An 18,196-nucleotide genomic window follows, 5' to 3' on the forward strand; every position below is an offset into this window, starting at 1 on the left:
ACAGAGCTGTTGTGAGAAGTTAACGCAAGAATGGTGGGGAAAATCTAATGATAGCTTACATTTTATTCTGTTCAGAGACAGACACTGTGTTTAGCGTCAAGACCATCTAATTATCCCCGTCTGAGAGAGGAGGAATCTGGGGCCCAGAGATAAGCCTTGTGTGCACAATTGGCTCTGATGAAATAGCTGTGTCGCGGCAATACGGCAAAAAAGTAACCCACATTTCGGGCCGGCAGGGTAGAGAGATTATGGCTTAGACTGAGTCTGGCTCCACCATTAACCGGGCGACCTTGGGCTTAACCTCTCTGGGATTCAGCTTCCTCATCTGTGTAATGGGGATCACAGAACATAGTCAAAGGGTTGTGGAGAGAACCAAGTAAGACGACACATCTAAAGCGCTGGGCAGCGGTGTCTTGGCACACAAGTCATTCCGGCTTTTATCGTTATGGTATTTGCTTCTCAAATGGACTTAAGGGCAGTCTCAAGACGTCTGTGGCGCTGGTCTGAAGACCAGGGGACGACCTCTGAGTGGAGTGTGACCTTGGAAAAGCCACTCCTTTTCCGGACTTGTTTCCCGCCTCAAAATAAATGGAGAAATGGGATCTATACCCTCCCTTCCAGCTTCGCACTCCTCGGCGCCCGCCTGGGCAGAGACCCTTCCCGGTGGGGAAACTCCCACCGCCCCACAGGGTGGGGTAGGGGCGGGGCGGGGGTGGGGTCTGGCGAGCTCGGTCCCGCCGCCCCACCTGCCGCCGCTCACCTCTAGGCTGTAGTTGCCCCGGATGGCAGTGAAGTCGTCCAGGGCTTCGGCCGCGCTCCCCTCGTCCAGGTTCAGCTCCTGGCACAGGGCCTGCAGCGCTTCCCCGGCCGCGGCGACCACTGCCGCCCCCTCGGCGTGGGGATCGTCCTCGTCCATCCCCTCAGGCCCGGCGGGCGGCGCGGTCACAGCCCCCCGGCTCCTTTCTCCCTCCTGGGCGCGCTACCCACAACCACCCGCGCGAAAAGCGCGCGAAAATCGGGAGCTGCAGGACGACGTCTCTTCTATGGTCTGCATCCGCGTTTCTCCTCTAAAAAGTCCGTTTCTCCTCCAGGGCTCCCAGCCGGCCCTCTCCGGATATGTCATAAGAAGACCGACTTCGGGGCCTAAAACACCTGAACTTGGCCCTTGGGGGGCAGCGGTGGACACAGCCGGCGGGGCAAATTGGTAGCGGAGGGATCGGCAGTTCGCGCGCAGGGTCTGCCGGGAGTTGTAGTCTGTATCCAGCTTTGGCGCCAGCGGCGCATCCCTTTCTTGGTGGCTCTGGTTCAGGCAGGGCTACCAATTGCGAGGTGGCCCCGTTCATCTTAGGAAGAAACGTCTTCTGCCCCGCCAACCCATGGGCCTCCCTGCCCCAGGACTCCAATCACAGTTTGATCGAGACTTGCTCTCTGAGTTAGGAAACGGAGGAGGGAACTGAAAAAAGTGATCCCACAGCATCAAGGGCAGGGGAGGGCCTCGTCGGATACTCCTCAGAGTCTCCAGCGCCTATAGAGCGGTCTTTTAGAATCACTGAGGAGTTGATGAGGTAAAGATATTAGCAGACACCTGTCCATCTCTTTTTGATGGCTAAACGAGGCTTGACCTGGGCTGAAAGAGCTGAGAGTAAGGGGCACTTCCTCAGCTCCCTGGGCCCTAGGAACTGGGACCCTGGAACCCAGTAAAAACTTGTCATTCCAGATTTAGGAATGGCCTGAGCATAAGCCTGAAGGCATGGAACTGGTCTGAAGGCTTACACTTCTGCTCCATCAAAAACCCCTTCTCCAGGAAGAGCCAGAATCTTTTAAAAAGGTAAATCAGAGCTCCTCAGTCCTTCACTCAAGATCCTTCAATAGATTCCTGTTGCTCTTAAAATAATTTACAAACTTCTTTCCATGGCCTATAAGGCCCCATGTGATCTGGTCCCACCTCATCTAGGGCATTGTCCCCTTTCTTAGGTATGTAATAAGTTCCAACCTGCTTTGTTTTGGAACCTTGGACATGCCAAACTGCCAAACTAATTATTACCTCAAAGCGTTTCTCACATGCTGGTCAAACAACCCCAAATACTCTACATGGGATCTTTGCTTGTCTGGCTCCTTCTCATCATCCAACAAAAAGTCACCTTGTCAAGCTTATCCCTGAGCACTGTATTTAAAATAGCTAACCGCATCTCTCCCCCTGACACACACGCACGCACGCACGCGCACACACACACGCACGCGCGCGCACACACACACACACCTGTATCATTGTCTTCATAGCACCTTATTACTATCTGAAATTATCTTGTTTATTTGCTGGCTCTTCCTATTAAAACGTGAGTCGCGTGACAGCAGGAACCTTCTTTTTATGTTCAGTGTATTCCAGAGTTTATGGATTAGTGACTGGCATATTTGGCACTCAGTACTTAGTATGGTATGTTTAAAAATGACAAAGAGCCCATTGTTGCTTGGATGAGGGAAGGAGTCACCAGAGATGAAAACGAAGCAGGTCCAGTTAGGTTGCAAAGGATCTCAGAAGGGTAAAAAAGCATGGAGATTTTAATAAAAGGAGGTGAAGTCTGTGCAACCAGGTTCCTCTGGGTGTCACATATGGGTTAGTTGGGGGTAGAGAGCAGAGGTATGGAGATGGTGGGAGATGAGTCCAGCATAGATAGGAGCCCTTCTGCAGAGACAGCTCTGTCCTAGAGCTGAAAGGGGCCCTGCTGAAGAGGAGGAGTCTCCAATAACATAGGTTTCCCTTTGGGCTACGAAAGGTGATACTCTCAACTAGAACGGAGTATAACCAGACGGATAAGATCAGTTCTGGAACTGTTGTGTGTGGGATCCTAGAAGGTCGCCCCTCTCCCCTGAGCATTTTCCCAGTCTTCTACATTCCCCATACATAGGGAGGGCTGGGACTTGGGGACCAGCTGCAGTCTGGGTATCAAATGAGTAAAAACTCAAACTCCCTCCCCCAAACTCAAATGTGGTACTTCTAGCTCTGCTTTCTTCTAGCTGACTTCAGGACCATCTTATTATCTTCTGAAAGGGGTATTGGCATGTAGTGTCTGCATGGAGACTCACCTCCTATTAGATTTTTCAGCAAAGAAATGTCAGGATTAGTGGAGATGAAATGGATAAAGATTTTCCTGTACTGGATTTTTTTTTTTTTTTTTGCCGCAGCACTTGGCATTCAGGGTCTTAGTTCCCCGACCAGGGATCAAACCACTGGACTGCCAGGTAAGTCCCTAGATCATTTGTTTTCTAATTAAGCTGCTGTGCATCTGTTTTTAAGAGCTCCAGGAGTGGAGGCAGCCTGGACATGAAGATTTGGGAATTTTCAGGCAGTACCTGAAGTTAAGGGATCAGTTTTATATCACTCAGGGAGTGTGTTGGCACGAGAAGAGACTCAAGGGTAGACCCTCTAGGAGTACCAACATTTCAGCAATAGGCAAAATTTTAGGAGTGAATGAAAAGAGGAAAAAAAAAACTGTTCAGGAAGGTATAAGGAGGAGGAGCAGTATTTCAGAGGCCGGGAAAGAAGTACTCTATAGAGTCCAACACTACAGAGAATTCAGATAGGATGAGGAATTCAACGAAGACCTCCTATATTATCTTTCATATGATTTCAGTAACCTTTTCCAGAAGCAGCTGTCTTTAGCACAGTGGGAGTGGAAGCCAGATTACTGTGGTTGAGAGGCTGCTGGAAGGAAGGTCAAAAAGCTGGAATACAAAGTAAAAACTTGTCTTTACATAGTCTGGTGGAGGAGAGCCAAATGGAAGGGTATTTTCTAGGATTGGGAAACACAAGCATGTGAATAATCAGGGACAGGCAGAGACTGAAGATAAAGAGACCAGCGATGTAGCCAGGCCCTGGAGAAGGTGCCCAAGACGGGGATCTAGAGGCTGGTCTTCCTTTTCACAGCTCTTTTCTGGAAGGTTATCACTGCACATCTAGATTAAACAGACCTGAGAGGCACTCTGGTGAGTAGAAAATAGCAACATGCAATTGGGAGATGACAGTGGTAAAGGTTTGGATATTTCTTTGTTGAGAAGTATCCCTGGCTCTGTTAAACACAGACATCATGATTGGAATTTTTTGAAGAAAAGTGGAATAAAAATAAGACTACCCCATGGGGTCTTGGCTTTCATAGCTGGTCATGGACAAGATCATAAGAGCTGAGAGACCTCAAGTTTTTTGCCTTTGCCATAACTCATTAATCTCTTTTTTATCCAGATCTGAATTTCAGAGGGTCATTCTGGTCTTGAAAAGAAACCATTTTTATCCAGATCTGAATTTCAGAGGGTCATTCTGGTCTTGAAAAGAAACCAAGATAAAAGGAAACAGCTCTCAGGAATTATAAGCCAAAGAAAACCAGAGAGTCATTGCTGCATTTTTCATCTTTTTAGTCAGTAGTGGGGTTTCCAGTGAGTTGCGGTGTATGTACTATAAGGCCATTTCTTCTTTGCAGCTGAATGATTCTGATTTGTTTTTCTGCTTCATGCACACACACTAAGTCCTGAAAACCCTTCGTTTCTTCATTCCAAATATGTTTACTGAATGCCTACTATGTGCAAGATACTGATTCTTCTCTTGCTGTGACTTTCAGATCATCCAGGTTTGAACTGAGGGGCACTGCTGGCTTGAAAATGACCCAGAAACAAAAGACACACCTCTCTCAAAGGTCATCCACCAAACAAAAAATGAGAAACACTGCATGCTGGGTTTTTTTCCTCCTCCGGAGTGAGTCTGTGCTCTAACTTTGGATTTTCAATACGTTGTTATCCTGTCTATGTGAACCTCCCATTTTCCTCTCCTGTCTTTTGATTCATTTGATCTGTAACTCTTTACATTCAATTAACCGCTCACGTCTATGACGTTTCCTTTTGCCATGTGGTAATTCTCAGACTATCCTGAAATGAACTATTAGGAAGTACAAGCTTTGGAAATGAGGTCAAGATAAAAGGAAAAGGAAAATACTCTTGAGTTCCCTTCTTTCCCTTATGAAATAAAGCAGATTTAAACTGTACTCTCCCCCTACTCCCCTCTTTTGGACTGTTACCTGTGTCATTGGTTTTCAATAAACAGGACTGCCAAACTCACCAAAAAAAAAACCCAGCCCATGCTGTCCTTTTTGTTATCACTGACTCTCCTGCTCCTTCATCCCCTACACCTAATCACAAAATCTTGTGGATTCCTCCTCCACCAGATTTCTAGTTGTCTTTCAACATGTTATATTTTCTCTTCCAATCCATCTTATGTTTACTTACTAGTCCAGTCTTTCTCAAGCAGCATTTGTATCATGTCTCTTTCTCAAGACTCTTCAGGGCTTCACTATTACCAGTTGAATCAAATTTAGGTAGGTAAGCATTGATCCAGCCTCACCTTCATGTTTTTTTTTTTTTTCTCTCTTCCCTTTTGTCAATATGCTCTCCCTGCTTTTTTCTCAGGGTACATGTTGGTTCTTTTTTTTTCGTTATTATCCAATGGCCTGCTGTGTTAACACTCAATTGAGCTTCTTTGACTAGAAAATGAATTATGGGTGGTGAGATAGATTTACTCTCCATTTCTGATCCAGATACGTCATGAAGGTTGTTTATATTTTAATCCCATAGTACCTGTATGATTAGCAGCCTCCCAGTTGTGGATTTAAAATTTCAGAGTTCCCTGGAGCATGTGTCAAGAGCCTGATTCAGACCTTTAGAGGCTCCAAGACTAAAAAGATTAGGATCTACAACCTCCCAAATATAATTCAAAATATAAACAATTCTAAACCCCAAAATAAGTGTAAGAAAGTACAACAAAGTTCTGATTATTTTCCCCAACATGACCATTTCATTTTGTAATTCTTTCCCCTCCAAAATTTTTTTGTCCCCCAGCTTTGCTCTAAGCAACAGGGATAGTCTGCCCTAAGCAACTACTTAGTTGGCACATGCCCCTCTTAGGAAAATCTACTCACCTCCTAACCTTTTAACAGACAAAAAAAAGCAGTTAATAGTTGTGGGGGAGGGGCAAGGCCTGACCTTGTCATTCTTAACTGTTGTTCCTCAAAGAAAAAGCTAAATTGATGGTCCTTTAGCTGGATCCTTAGAGAGAAATTAGAGCCTGCCCTGCTCACAAGGACAATTTATGTTTTATCTACCTCTTTCAGACTTTAGATAAGGAAACTAAAAACTGAAAAGCCCAATTTAACTTAAAAATGTTCATTCTAAGGGTTTCTCCACCAAAACCTGTGTCCTGGGCACTCAGTTCAGTCATGAGAAGAAATTTCAGAACAGCATTTTCTTTTAAGTTTTCCTCTAAGAGACTGTCCTGACATTGACTTCATTCTGTTGCTGCTGCTAAGTCGCTTCAGTCGTTTCCGACTCTGTGCAACCCCACAGACCACAGCCCACCAGGCTCCTGGGGTTCTCCAGGCAAGAACACTGGAGTGGGTTGCCATTTCCTTCTCCAATGCATGAAAGTGAAAAGTGAAAGTGAAGTCCCTCAGTCGCGTCTGACTCTCAGCGACCCCATGGACTGCAGCCTACCAGGTTCCTCCTTCCATGGGATTTTCCAGGCAAGAGTACTGGAGTGGGGTGCCATTGCCTTCTTGACTTCATTCTACTAGAACCAAAACTTAGGATCACTTTATTTTCCTCAATCTATACATACTTTGGTAACTCCTGCTCCATTGCATTCCCAGAAAAGTTGGAAAACTGAACATTAGTGAAAACCCACCCCAGGTATAAGCCTTTTAAGGAGAAGGTCTTGTTGGAAAAATTAAGCCATATGAGAGAGATGTATGTTACACCCAGAGATGGCAATAGCAAATAGTCTCAGCAAGACTATCCCTATTGCTTTCTGCCTCGTTTCAATTTCCTCATTCGATTTAGGGAAGTTGATATTTTTCTTTCTTCTTCAAAACAGCTAAGGCTATTACCTATGGAGCTACTGAAGAAAGTTCAGAGAATTGGAATCAAGAGTCTTGAGTCTAAGTCCTAGCACTATCACCTACTGATTTTGTGCTCTCTGGCTTTAACCTCTCTGAGTCTGTTTCCTCATCTGTAAAATGGCGATAACAATAATATCTAAATTACACAATCACTTCAAGGTAAAAAAAATAACATGAAAGTTCTATACAAAGAACAAGAATAACTACTGTTTCCTCGACTGCTTTTCTACTGCATCAGAAACAGGTGGATGCTTTACAATCAACTCTGATCCACTTTCTTTCCACATGCGTGTCATGTCTCGATCAGTATTACTGATTCTTAAATGTAGATTAACTGAGGTTGGGAATGTGTTCACTTAGAGCAAACAGAGTTTGTGCATCTGTATAAAATATCTGGAAAGATACATGAGAAAGTGGGAGCAGTAGTTGCTTAAGGGAAGAGAAATTTGAAAGTGGTGAGCTGAGAACAAAGTTACTTTTAGTGTGTTATCTTTTTGTATCTTAAACTTTGAACTTATGCCCAAAACTAAATAAAGAAAATGTATGCTATAAAATAAATAGACCATCACATATGTATACAGTGATACTTAAAATACTTTTTTTACTACTTGTTTTTATGGATAAACAGTTAATTAAAAACTGCTTCTAGGAACTTCTTAACATTTTATTTCAGAAATGATTTTTCTGTATATATGATTTAACACAGGGGTGAAGAATCATGAATTAATTTTCATATAAAATTGCAATATCTTTGCCAAGGTCTAAAGTTTGAAATGCAACACAAGAATGCAAAATCCAGGTGACTATAGACTATTTAAGGTGTTAAGTGAATTTGTAACTAAAGTAACAGACCAAAGGCTAATTTCTTGAGTGTAAAAAACTCATATGAATCAATGTGAAAAAGACAAATCTCAAAATGGGGGAAGGACTTGAATACAGTCTGCTGCTGCTGCTGCTATGTTGCTTCAGTCGTGTCCGACTCTATGTGACCCCATAGACAGTATCCCACCAGGCTTCCCCATCCTTGGCATTCTCCAGGCAAGAACACTGGAGTGGGTTGCCATTTCCTTCTCCAGTTCATGAAAGTGAAAGTGAAGTAGTTCAGTCGTGTCCGACTCTGAGCAACCCCAGGACTGCAGCCCACCAGGCTCCTCCATCCATGGGATTCTCCAGGCAAGAGTACTAGAGTGGGTTGCCATTTCCTTCTTGGGTGAATACAGTCTAGGTAAAGGAAATATAGATGGCATTTAGACATGAAAAGATGCTCAACTTTTCTAATAAGAGAAAATGTAAACTTAAGCCACTGAAAAGCCATTAAAAAAAAACACTCTGAAACTGGCAAAAATCCACAAGTTTGAAAATGCTTCAGTGACTCCCCATGTCATTCAGAGTGAAGCCCAACTCTTTGTCATGGTCTGTCACTTCACTTCCCTGTGTCTTCATTTGCTCCTCTCAGCTTTCTTACCCCACCCTGGTCATAGTGGCCTTCTTGTGGTTCCTTGACTAGCCTAGGGGACCCTGGAGCCTTAGGACTTAGAAATGGCTATTTCCTCTGCCCAGAATGTTCTTTCCCTAGATGTGCCTAACCACCTCCCTCACTTCCTTCAAGTCTTTGCTCAAATATTACCTTCTCAAGCCTAAAGAATCCATCTGCAATGCAGAAGACACAGGAGACTCAGGTTCAATCCCTGGGTCAGGAAGAGCCCCTGGAGGAGGAAATGGCAACCTGCTCCAGTATTCTTGCTTGAAAAATCCCATGGACAGGGGAGCCTGGCAGGCTACTGTCCAAAGGGTCACAAGGAGTTGGACACGACTGAAGTGATTTAGCATGACTGATACAGGAACACACATGCATTACCACTTTAATCTGTAATAAGACTAAACAGTTTTCTGAATTTTTGAAAAATACTGTATTTTAACTTCAAATAACCCCAACTGACTTAATATCCTGAGTTTAAAGAAGTACACTGAGGTTGGGGCTTTCATATAAAGAATCAGATGCAGAGATGAATATCTTGAGATTATTTTCAGATTCAATCATTTACTGATTTTGTTTCAACACAAGACTACTTTAATAATGTCTGCTTCATGCTTTTATTTCACTTTTGGCAGTGATAAGACCTAGGTGGTGGTATGATACTAATATTTCAAACATCTTAACAGGTTCTTTAGCAGCCATGATGCTGTGGCAGTTTCATTAACTGTCAAATAAGAAAAGCTTTGAAGGTCTGAGTTAGAAAATCCTTTTATAATTTAAAAAGATTTTCAATTATTTTAATAAAAATTTCTATTATTTGTATTAATAATGCAGGAGATGGAAATGACTGCCAGAAATTTTGGCTTAGAAATCTTAAAAAAAAAAAAACACAAAAAAACCCCAAACATGACAAGACTATTTAAAGCTCTAAAATAGGTTACCACAAAGGAAGTTGTAGAAATGTGTTTGGCCTAAAACCTGTTTGAAAAAAATTTTTTCATATTAAAATACTAAAATGCAATGTAATTGGTTGGCCAGACTTATAAATTCTAAGGGGTCTTGACCTAAAATGATAATCTGGACAGTAATACAATACAAAAACTCTTTAGAAATCACCAAGACAGCACTTCCCTGGTGGTCCAGGGGCAGTTCAGCGAGCCCGGTTTCAGTCCCTCGTCAGGAAATTAGATCTTGAAGGCTGCAACTAAAAAACCACATGCTGCAACACTGTGGGATCCAGTGTAGCCACATAAATATAGAAAAATAAATATACAAAAATAAGTATTAAAAAAATCACCAAGACTATTGCAGTGGAAACGTCCTTGGAAATACCAACTTCTTTAGTTTTAAGGTCACAACACATGAACTGCCTAGAAATTCTTTTCCTTCTTAGTGTTGTGCCCCTCTTGCCATAAAAGTGATTTCCTAAGATCAACTAATACATATTCTGAGCTTAAATTCAGCATTTAGTAGGTTTGGTTTAGTTGGCTGAAAGACTTCAATAAGAAGAAGAAAGAATACATATCTCAGTATAAGGAGGAAAAGTGATACTCAAAGTTTTAAAAAAGGCAAAATATAAAATAATAAAGACACAGTTGGGCTAGTAATGGATAACAAACAGTACATTTGAAAAGTATATGATGAAAATAAAGTCAAAATGATATTTAATTGTATGGAACTTTTTAATATGTATGCAACATATTACAACAAATTAAGTGTCCAGAAATATTTATTTTGTATATTTTTAAAATTCCATAAAAACATAAACCTATCTATGAAGAGAGCCTTATGTAAAAGTAATGGAGATATTTAGAATAAATAGACTTGTTCATACAATCACTATTAAGTGCTTCTTCAGCCCTTCCCAAACCACTGAGGTAGTTGAGTGAAGCGAAGTCCTCTCTTAATGGATACTTCTCTCTGTGGATTTTAACACAATAAACATAAATAAAATAGAATAAGCATTGTTGGGCTTGCTACTCCCTGTTAGTGGCATTACTCAGGCAATAAAATACCACCTGGAGGGCAACTCTAGGGTAAATGTGAGTGTAGAGGAAGGATTCACTCAACCTCTTATATGTCACTGGAGGTCTAAACTGCTTCCTAAATCTAAAAGATCTGTTCCCTGCAGTGAGACACAGATAGCTCATGAGATTAAACCAAGGACTCAGAAAATATTCAAGAATAATCACCACTTTTTGCTCTAACTCCACTCCTTACACTGTAGCATGTGCATTCGATCCCATTGGGGGGGCAAAAATAAGATGCACTAACTTTTAGGTAAGAAGTGTTCAAACTTTGTAATCTGAGGCTCAATAACATTTCACAACATTTGTTTGATTACATGAATTTCAGGCATGAATTCAACAACAGATGAACTATAGAGGAAATCTTTATTCACAGTGAAGGGAAACAGCACACTGGAGAGGAGCAGAGCAGACTGGCCAAGGATGTGGGTTTTCGAGCCAGAACTTGAGTTTGTGAATTTACTAATTGTGTGACCTTGGGCAAGTCACCTTCATGTTCTGTCCCTTAGCTTCCCCATCTGCCAAATGGAGATAATAATACATGGAGTGGTAATGAGGATTAAAAGAGTTAACCATACAATGTACTTAGATTCTGGTTTATTGTAAGCACTCAATATGCATTCAGATCAGATCAGATCAGATCAGTCGCTCAGTCATGCCCGACTCTTTGCGACCCCATGAATCGCAGCACGCCAGGCCTTCCTGTCCATCACCAACTCCCAGAGTTCACTCAGACTCACGTCCATCGAGTCCATGATGCCATTCAGCCATCTCATCCTCTGTCGTCCCCTTCTCCTCTTGCCCCCAATCCCTCCCAGCATCAGAGTCTTTTGCAATGAGTCAACTCTTCGCATGAGGTGGCCAAAGTACTGGAGTTTCAGCGTTAGCATCATTCCTTCCAAAGAAATCCCAGGGCTGATCTCCTTTAGGAAGGACTGGTTGGATCTCCTTGCAGTCCAAGGGACTCTCAAGAGTCTTCTCCAACAGCACAGTTCAAAAGCATCAAATCTTCAGTGCTCAGCCTTCTTCACAATCCAACTCTCACATCCATACATGACCACAGGAAAAACCATAGCCTTGACTAGACGAACCTTTGTTGGCAAAGTAATGTCTCTGCTTTTGAATATGCTGTCTAGGTTGGTCATAACTTTCCTTCCAAGGAGTAAGTATCTTTTAATTTCATGGCTGCAGTCACCATCTGTAGTGATTTTGGAGCCCAGAAAAATAAAGTCTGACACTGTTTCCACTGTTTCCCCATCTATTTCCCATGAAGTGATGGGACCGGATGCCATGATCTTCGTTTTCTGAATGTTGAGCTTTAAGCCAACTTTTTCACTCTCCACTTTCACTTTCATCAAGAGGCTTTTGAGTTCTTCACTTTCTGCCATAAGGGTGGTGTCATCTGCATATCTGAGGTTATCTTCATTGTGTGATTGACAAAATGGATAGTTTGAAAGGGGAGTGGAGTTGGTGGCACGTAGTGAGACCAAAGAAAAAGCAGTAAGGGGTGCACGTAACTCCAATGTGCTCAATGCATTGAAGCTGGCATCCAATGGCCACCCTCAAGGTGTACTCTTAGCTCTGCTTGAGGGTGAACAGTTAGTCCATAGGCAGCTGGAGCCTGCCTTTTAGCTCAAAACTCCTGTCTGCTAGTCCCAAATATGAAGACCTCTCTTGAGTAGGAATCTTGCTCTTGAAGCCACCCTTGGCTGTCACATCCCTCAAAATATATCCAACTTACAATGAATCATGGAGAAACGTATTCCTAAAGATGTCTTGGCAGAGGGATGGGGTGAATGTGGGATGGAGTAGGGATTCATACAACTTTATGCAATCCACCATTGGATGTATCTCTTCTTCATATGCCAGTTGCCTCATTTCCTTTCTCTTTTTCCATCCCACCTCCAGGATGCCTCTCCATTGCCTTAAATAACTGAGCTCTGCTCTCCACTTAGGTTCCTCAAACAAGAGCCTGGGAATTAGCCCATGAGAGACCATCTCTAATCTAGTCCCAACCTTCCACATGCAGCTTATCAAAGTATTCACTCAGTAAAAACAAATCTCTTTCTCAGAAAATGTCTACTTGTAAGAAAATTTTCTCCATCTATGGTTAAAGGTTAAAACAGACAGTGGTCCTCAACAAATGACAGTTCCCATCCTAGAACCATTTGAGGATCTGATAGCTATTGTAGGAGAGGAATCAGGAAAATAAGAGAGGGAAAGTAAGGAGTGGAAACTTTACATATATCAGATACTTTAGTATTACACCACTTCAGAAACTGCTTCTTGCTTGTTTTTAAGAGAAAGAGGAAGAAGAAAGGCCATAAGGAGTTTTATAAAAAAATACATCACTAGCATCAAATTATAAGAACTGGTCATTACTTTAAGATGGTTGACAAGCAGATTGAGCTTTGATAAAAGAGCCAACACTACCAACACTGCAATATGAACACTGAAAATCTCTCGAAGCTTTCCTCAACCTGTTTATCAAGACTAGAACTTTATGGGTGTTCTGGCATGCCTCAGAATCTCAGTAGATTTTCACTGTTTCTGCAAAGGTACACCAGAAGCTGCTCTGTCTTCTATATTGCCATTCCTTAAAGGTTTTGACAGCAAAAAAATATGTTGTGAGGTGATTAAGTGGGTGGAGGAAGTTTCTTGCTAATGGAGCACCAGGTGCTTCTAGGGCTTCTGAAGGGATTCGTTTTTTTGTTTTTTTTTTTTTACCTAGTGTTGCTTGCCTTGGGCTTCTAGAAAGGCAAACAACCTATGAGCTTCCTCAGCCCAAACAGTGTCTGCCTGGAATGTAGTTCAGCCCCCGCCTTCTGGATTCGGAATAGAGCCTGGGAGGCGATGATGCGAAGAGATGGCTCAGGGTCATGCAGCAGTTTTTTCAGATCTAAGTGGTAAGAAAACAAATCACAGGTGAAGATCTATGGAAACGATCACTGGTCAGACACAAAGGACCCAGTATGCCCAGAACAGCTGAGACGGAGACCTAACTTTTTCCAAACCTCTGTGTGAAAGTCTGTATACTTGTGGATCAATTCCAGTTTTCACTTACAAAACTTAACTTGTTTCTGAGTTGCCAAATATTTTACTCCTTTACAATAATCAAACTGCCAAGTAATCCAAGTTCAAGTTATATGGACCTGGCAGACCACATATAACACTGTTAATTTGTGAGTTCCTGTGTTGGTCCTGGAAAGTGAAAGTTGATCAGTCATGCCCGACTCTTTGCAACCTCATGGACTATACAGTCCACGGAATTCTCCAGGCCAGAATACTGGAGTGGGTAGCCATTCCCTTCTCCTAGGGGATCTTCCCAACCCAGGGATCAAACCCGGGTCTCCTGCATCGCAGGTAGATTCTTTACCCGCTGAGCCACCAAGAAAGCCCCGTTGGTCTTTGAGGTTACTCTTAAATCATTCAGTTCAGTTCGGTCACTCAGTCGTGTCCGACTCTTTGCAACCCCATGGACTGCAGCATGCCAGGCTTCCCTGTCCATCTCCAACTCCTGGAGCTTGCTCAAACTCATGTCCATTGAGTCGGTGATGCCATCCAACCATCTTGTCCTCTGTCAACCCTTCTCCTCCTGCCTTCAATCTTTCATCAGGGTCTTTTCCAGTGAGTCAGTTCTTTGCATCAGGTGGCCAAAGTATTGGAGTTTCAACTTCAGCATCAGTCCTTCCAATGAATATTCAGGACTGATTTCCTTTAGGATGAACTGGTTGGATCTCCTTGCAGTCCAAAGGACTCTCAAGAGTCTTCTCCAATACCACAGTTCAAAGGCATCAATTCTTTGGCACTCAGATTTCTTTATAGTCCAACTCACATCCATACATGACTACTGGAAAAACCATAGCTTTGACTAGACGAACCTTTGTTGGCAAAGTAACGTCTCTGCTTTTTAATATGCTGTCTAGGTTGGTCATAGCTTTTTTCCCAAGGAGCAAAAGTCTTTAAATAAATCATTATTTCCTTTTAATTTTTCTTTAAAATTTTTAGTGTATGTTTTCTTATTGCAAAGGAAATACATGTTCATTGTGTGGAAAATTTAGACAATACATGTATGTAAGCACTAGAAGACGGAGAAAGCGATGGCACCCACTCCAGTACTCTTGCCTGGAAAATCCAATGGACAGTGGAGCCTGGAAGGCTGCAGTCCATGGGGTCGCTGAGGGTCGGACACTACTGAGCGACTTCACTTTCACTTTTCACTTTCATGCATTGGAGAAGGAAATGGCAACCCACTCCAGTGTTCTTGCCTGGAGAATCCCAGGGACAGGGGAGCCTGGTGGGCTGCCGTCTATGGGGTCACACAGAGTTGGACACGACTGAAGCAACTTAGCAGCAAGCACTAGAAGAAAATCAAAGTCACTTAAAATCCTCCTGTCAGAGAAAACCACCGTTAACTTTTTTGGTCTATTTCCATTCATTCATTTACACTGGTATGTTTCTGTTTTTTGTCCAGATGGAACCATAATATACATATTATCTAATCATTGCTTATTTTATTTAGTAATATTGCATCATCATTTATCTAAGTCATTTAAACATTTTCCTACAATATTTTTCCTGGCCAAATATATGATTCTACAATATGGATAAACTCTACTTAACTAATTTCCTATTTTTTTAAATCTTAGATGCTTCCTATTTTTCCCATTTTAAATAACACTTAAATGAACATTCCTGTAACAATTTTTGCTAACTTTCATAGTTTAATTTCCTAGAGGTGGAATCAACAAGTCAGTGTGTATGTTTATTTAAAGGGTTTTGATAGGGACTTCCCTGGTGGTCCAGTGGCTAAGACTCCGTGCTGCCAGTGCAGGGGGCCCGGGTTCAATCCCTGGTCAGGGAACTAGATCCCACATGCTGCAACTAAAGATTCCACATGCTGCAGCTCAGAGTTCGCATGTCGTAACTAAAGATCCTGAATGCCACAACTAAGGCCCAGCACAGCCATGTAAATAAAAAAATTTTTAGTAAATAAATAAAAATAAAGGGTTTTGATACATACTGCCAAACTTCCCTATAAAAAAGTTGTATCAAATTATACTCAGGAACTTCCTTGGTGGTCCAGTGGCTAAGACTCCACGCTCCCAATGCAAGATGCCTGGGTTCAATCCCTGGTCAGGGAACTAGATCCCACATGCTGCAACTAAGAGCTCACATGCTACAACTGAAGATCCTGCATGCCTCAACTAAGACTCAGCACATCAAACAAAATTTTTTAAAGAGTATGTTATAAAAAGTTATGCTTATACCAGTGTATGATAACATCAGTTTTCCCTTAACACATCAACACTCAGTATTAACTAGTAATCTTTGCCATTTTGAAAGAAAAACACATACTGTCATCTCATCATTGTTTTATTTCACAAACTTTTGATTACTAGTAATATTTTTCATATATTTATTGGCTATTGGTTTTCTATGAACTACTTATTCACATTGCTTGCCACTTTTCTTTGGCAGAAGTAGTGACGTGTTTTAAGGATATTAACCATTTATCCTAATGTAAATATACTCCTCCCACATTATTTCCTATTTTTCAGTTTTGTCTGCTTCTTTATTTTTCAAAGTTGGTTTTTTAAAATTTTACGTAGAAATATCTATCATTTTACTTTATGGATATGTGTTTGAATCATATTAGAAAAAGGTGAGGACTTCCTGGTGGTCCAGTGGTTAGGATTCCACGCTTCCATTGCAGGGCACACAGGTTGGATCCCTGGTCAAGCAACTAAGATCCCACTTATGGCATGGCAAATCCAAAAAAGAAAAAAGAAAAATGGTCTCTTTTTAATTTCTAATTCTCCAAGACTTCAAAAATACTCAGGACCTTTTCATAGTTTGGAGCTTTTATTTAAGTAGTAGTTTAGTCTTTAAATTCATTATGCTTATTTTAAAAATGGAATATTTAACTAGTTTTTTATAGTTCTTGCATGAAGATCTATGTGTTCCACAGAACATATGAAAGAGCAGTCATCAATTTTGGAATCCAAAGGAACTGAAACTTATTTTTGTCATGAAATTCATCTCAATTCATATTTAAACTTTTGTTATTTTTTTGTTCAAATTTAGCTTAAAATTAACTGTGATAAATGACATAAACTTGTCCAAAAAAGAGTGCTAGGATGTTCTACCCTGTTTCTAAGACAGATAAGCCATTGTAAGGGAAGAAAGAGGGTGGGATTATTCCATTAGATTTAACCAAGGGAGATTGCAGATATTTGACTGTTTTTGCCTTACAAAATGGCAATTTAATAAGGTTCTTTCTGATGTATATATATATAATCTACACTTTGGGTTGGCCAAAACGTTCATTTGGGTTTTTCCATATGTAATAGGAAAACTTCAATGAACTTCTTGGCCAACCCTATACATATCTTTGGGCTTCCCAGGTGACCCATTGGTAAAGAATCCATCAGTCAATGCCGGAGATACAGGAGATGTGGGTTTGATCCCTGGGTCAGAAAGATTCCTTGGAGTAGGAATGGCAACCCACTCCAGTATTCCTGGCTAGAAAACTCAATGGACACAGGAGCCTGGTGGGCTACAGTCCACCGGGTTGCAAAGAGTCAGATATGACTGAGCAACTAAGCATGCGCGTGCGCACACACACACACACACACACATATCTTAAATCATCTGTACAGATACATTTTTTTATATTCGAGAAATAAATTTGGAATGGAAAAAGAACTTTGGTTCCCCAGCGTTTTAGATTAGAAAATAATTTCCTTTTAATTGACCAGAATTGAACATGTGATATCTCATAGAATAAAATAACTACATGACTTTTCTTTTTCATTTTTGCTTTTGATATCTATGGGGAAGTAGAGCACCATAGAGAAAAGTGGCATGATCTTTCTTAAATAAGTTTCAGCTTCTGGCTCTATTACAAGTTACATATTTTTGTTTTAAAAGCAATGAATTGTTCAGGACTTTAATTTGGTTCTCAAAGTACATGCTTCTGAATAGTGAGACTTAGCATTTCATGGCACTTTCTGATTGTAGGACTATTTATTAAATGAAAATAAATATTCTCTGAGTGACAAATCCCTAAAGCTGTACAACTGTAGAAATCCACTTACATGACAACTGCCTTACAGGACTATAAAACTTCTCTATTAGCAAGTCCCCTCACGTTACAGGACAATAGCCACTTACAGAAAAGAGGGCGGCAGTCAATTTATGTAGTACTCATGAGGTGTCATCAGAACTTACTAAGATAATATTTCTACATAATTTATTTTCTGACAGATGAAATTCAGAAATTGCCCCTGAGACATTCATCAAAGCTAGTTTCCAAGACAAATAGGGTCATGTCTTTTCCTAAAGAAGGAACTGGCCTGGAAGGAGACTGTCATTTGGTTGAAGCCTCCAAGGGCTTTTTTTTTTAATAACAAAAGTCAAGCTCTCTGGTTCCCAGTCTCATCTCTACCACAGAGCCTGCCTCAGGTACCTTCCAAACACGTGGTACCCCAAGTCCAAGTGTTTACCACTTACCATCCTCTATCCTGTCAGTACCCTTCGTCCCGAGTTCGCTGTGATCCACGTACCTCGATAAGAGCCCTAAATGCAGGATAAAGTCTGTGAGTCTGTGATCTAGATCTGGTTTTACAAAGCTGGCACAACTGACTTTCTGATAATTAGATTTTCTAAAAACTGAATTCCTCCAAGTGCCTGATGGTTACCTATAGATAACATAGCCCCCTTCTCCAAAGAAGTATTTTCAAGGTCATCTTCAT

At 41.5% G+C, this 18,196-nt stretch overlaps 2 protein-coding genes and 1 long non-coding RNA gene across 7 annotated transcripts in view; 1 reads left to right on the top strand and 2 right to left on the bottom strand.

The window, feature by feature from the left end:
* RBL1 (RB transcriptional corepressor like 1) overlaps positions 1 to 916 on the bottom strand; it is a 60,337-nt gene extending 59,421 nt beyond the window's left edge. The window contains exon 1 of the mRNA NM_001192602.1: positions 761 to 916. Within this exon, the coding sequence (NP_001179531.1) occupies positions 761 to 916 (156 nt within the window). The remainder of the gene's footprint in view (positions 1 to 760) is intronic.
* A 163-nt stretch (positions 917 to 1,079) lies between these two features.
* Positions 1,080 to 6,385, top strand: LOC132346960 (uncharacterized). Its single transcript, XR_009496988.1, has 3 exons — positions 1,080 to 1,828; positions 3,184 to 3,240; positions 4,611 to 6,385. It is a non-coding gene; the product is annotated as an uncharacterized lncRNA (long non-coding RNA).
* A 3,701-nt stretch (positions 6,386 to 10,086) lies between these two features.
* Positions 10,087 to 18,196, bottom strand: part of MROH8 (maestro heat like repeat family member 8) — a 60,372-nt gene continuing 52,262 nt past the window's right edge. For 3 of the 5 annotated variants that reach the window (XM_015474290.3, XM_059893040.1, XM_059893039.1), the window contains exons 22-24: positions 17,955 to 18,020; positions 13,167 to 13,338; positions 10,087 to 10,332 (exon numbers count right to left, since the gene is read on the bottom strand). In XM_015474290.3, coding sequence (XP_015329776.1) covers positions 13,190 to 13,338; positions 17,955 to 18,020 — 215 coding nt within the window. In that variant the 3' untranslated portion in view covers positions 10,087 to 10,332; positions 13,167 to 13,189. Of the gene's footprint in view, positions 10,333 to 13,166; positions 13,339 to 17,954; positions 18,021 to 18,196 lie in introns of those variants that run through there. The other 2 variants (XM_059893042.1, XM_059893041.1) reach the window with 1 other exon arrangement.

Source organism: Bos taurus, chromosome 13 (genome assembly GCF_002263795.3).
Source record: "Bos taurus isolate L1 Dominette 01449 registration number 42190680 breed Hereford chromosome 13, ARS-UCD2.0, whole genome shotgun sequence".
Lineage (NCBI taxonomy): Eukaryota > Metazoa > Chordata > Mammalia > Artiodactyla > Bovidae > Bos > Bos taurus.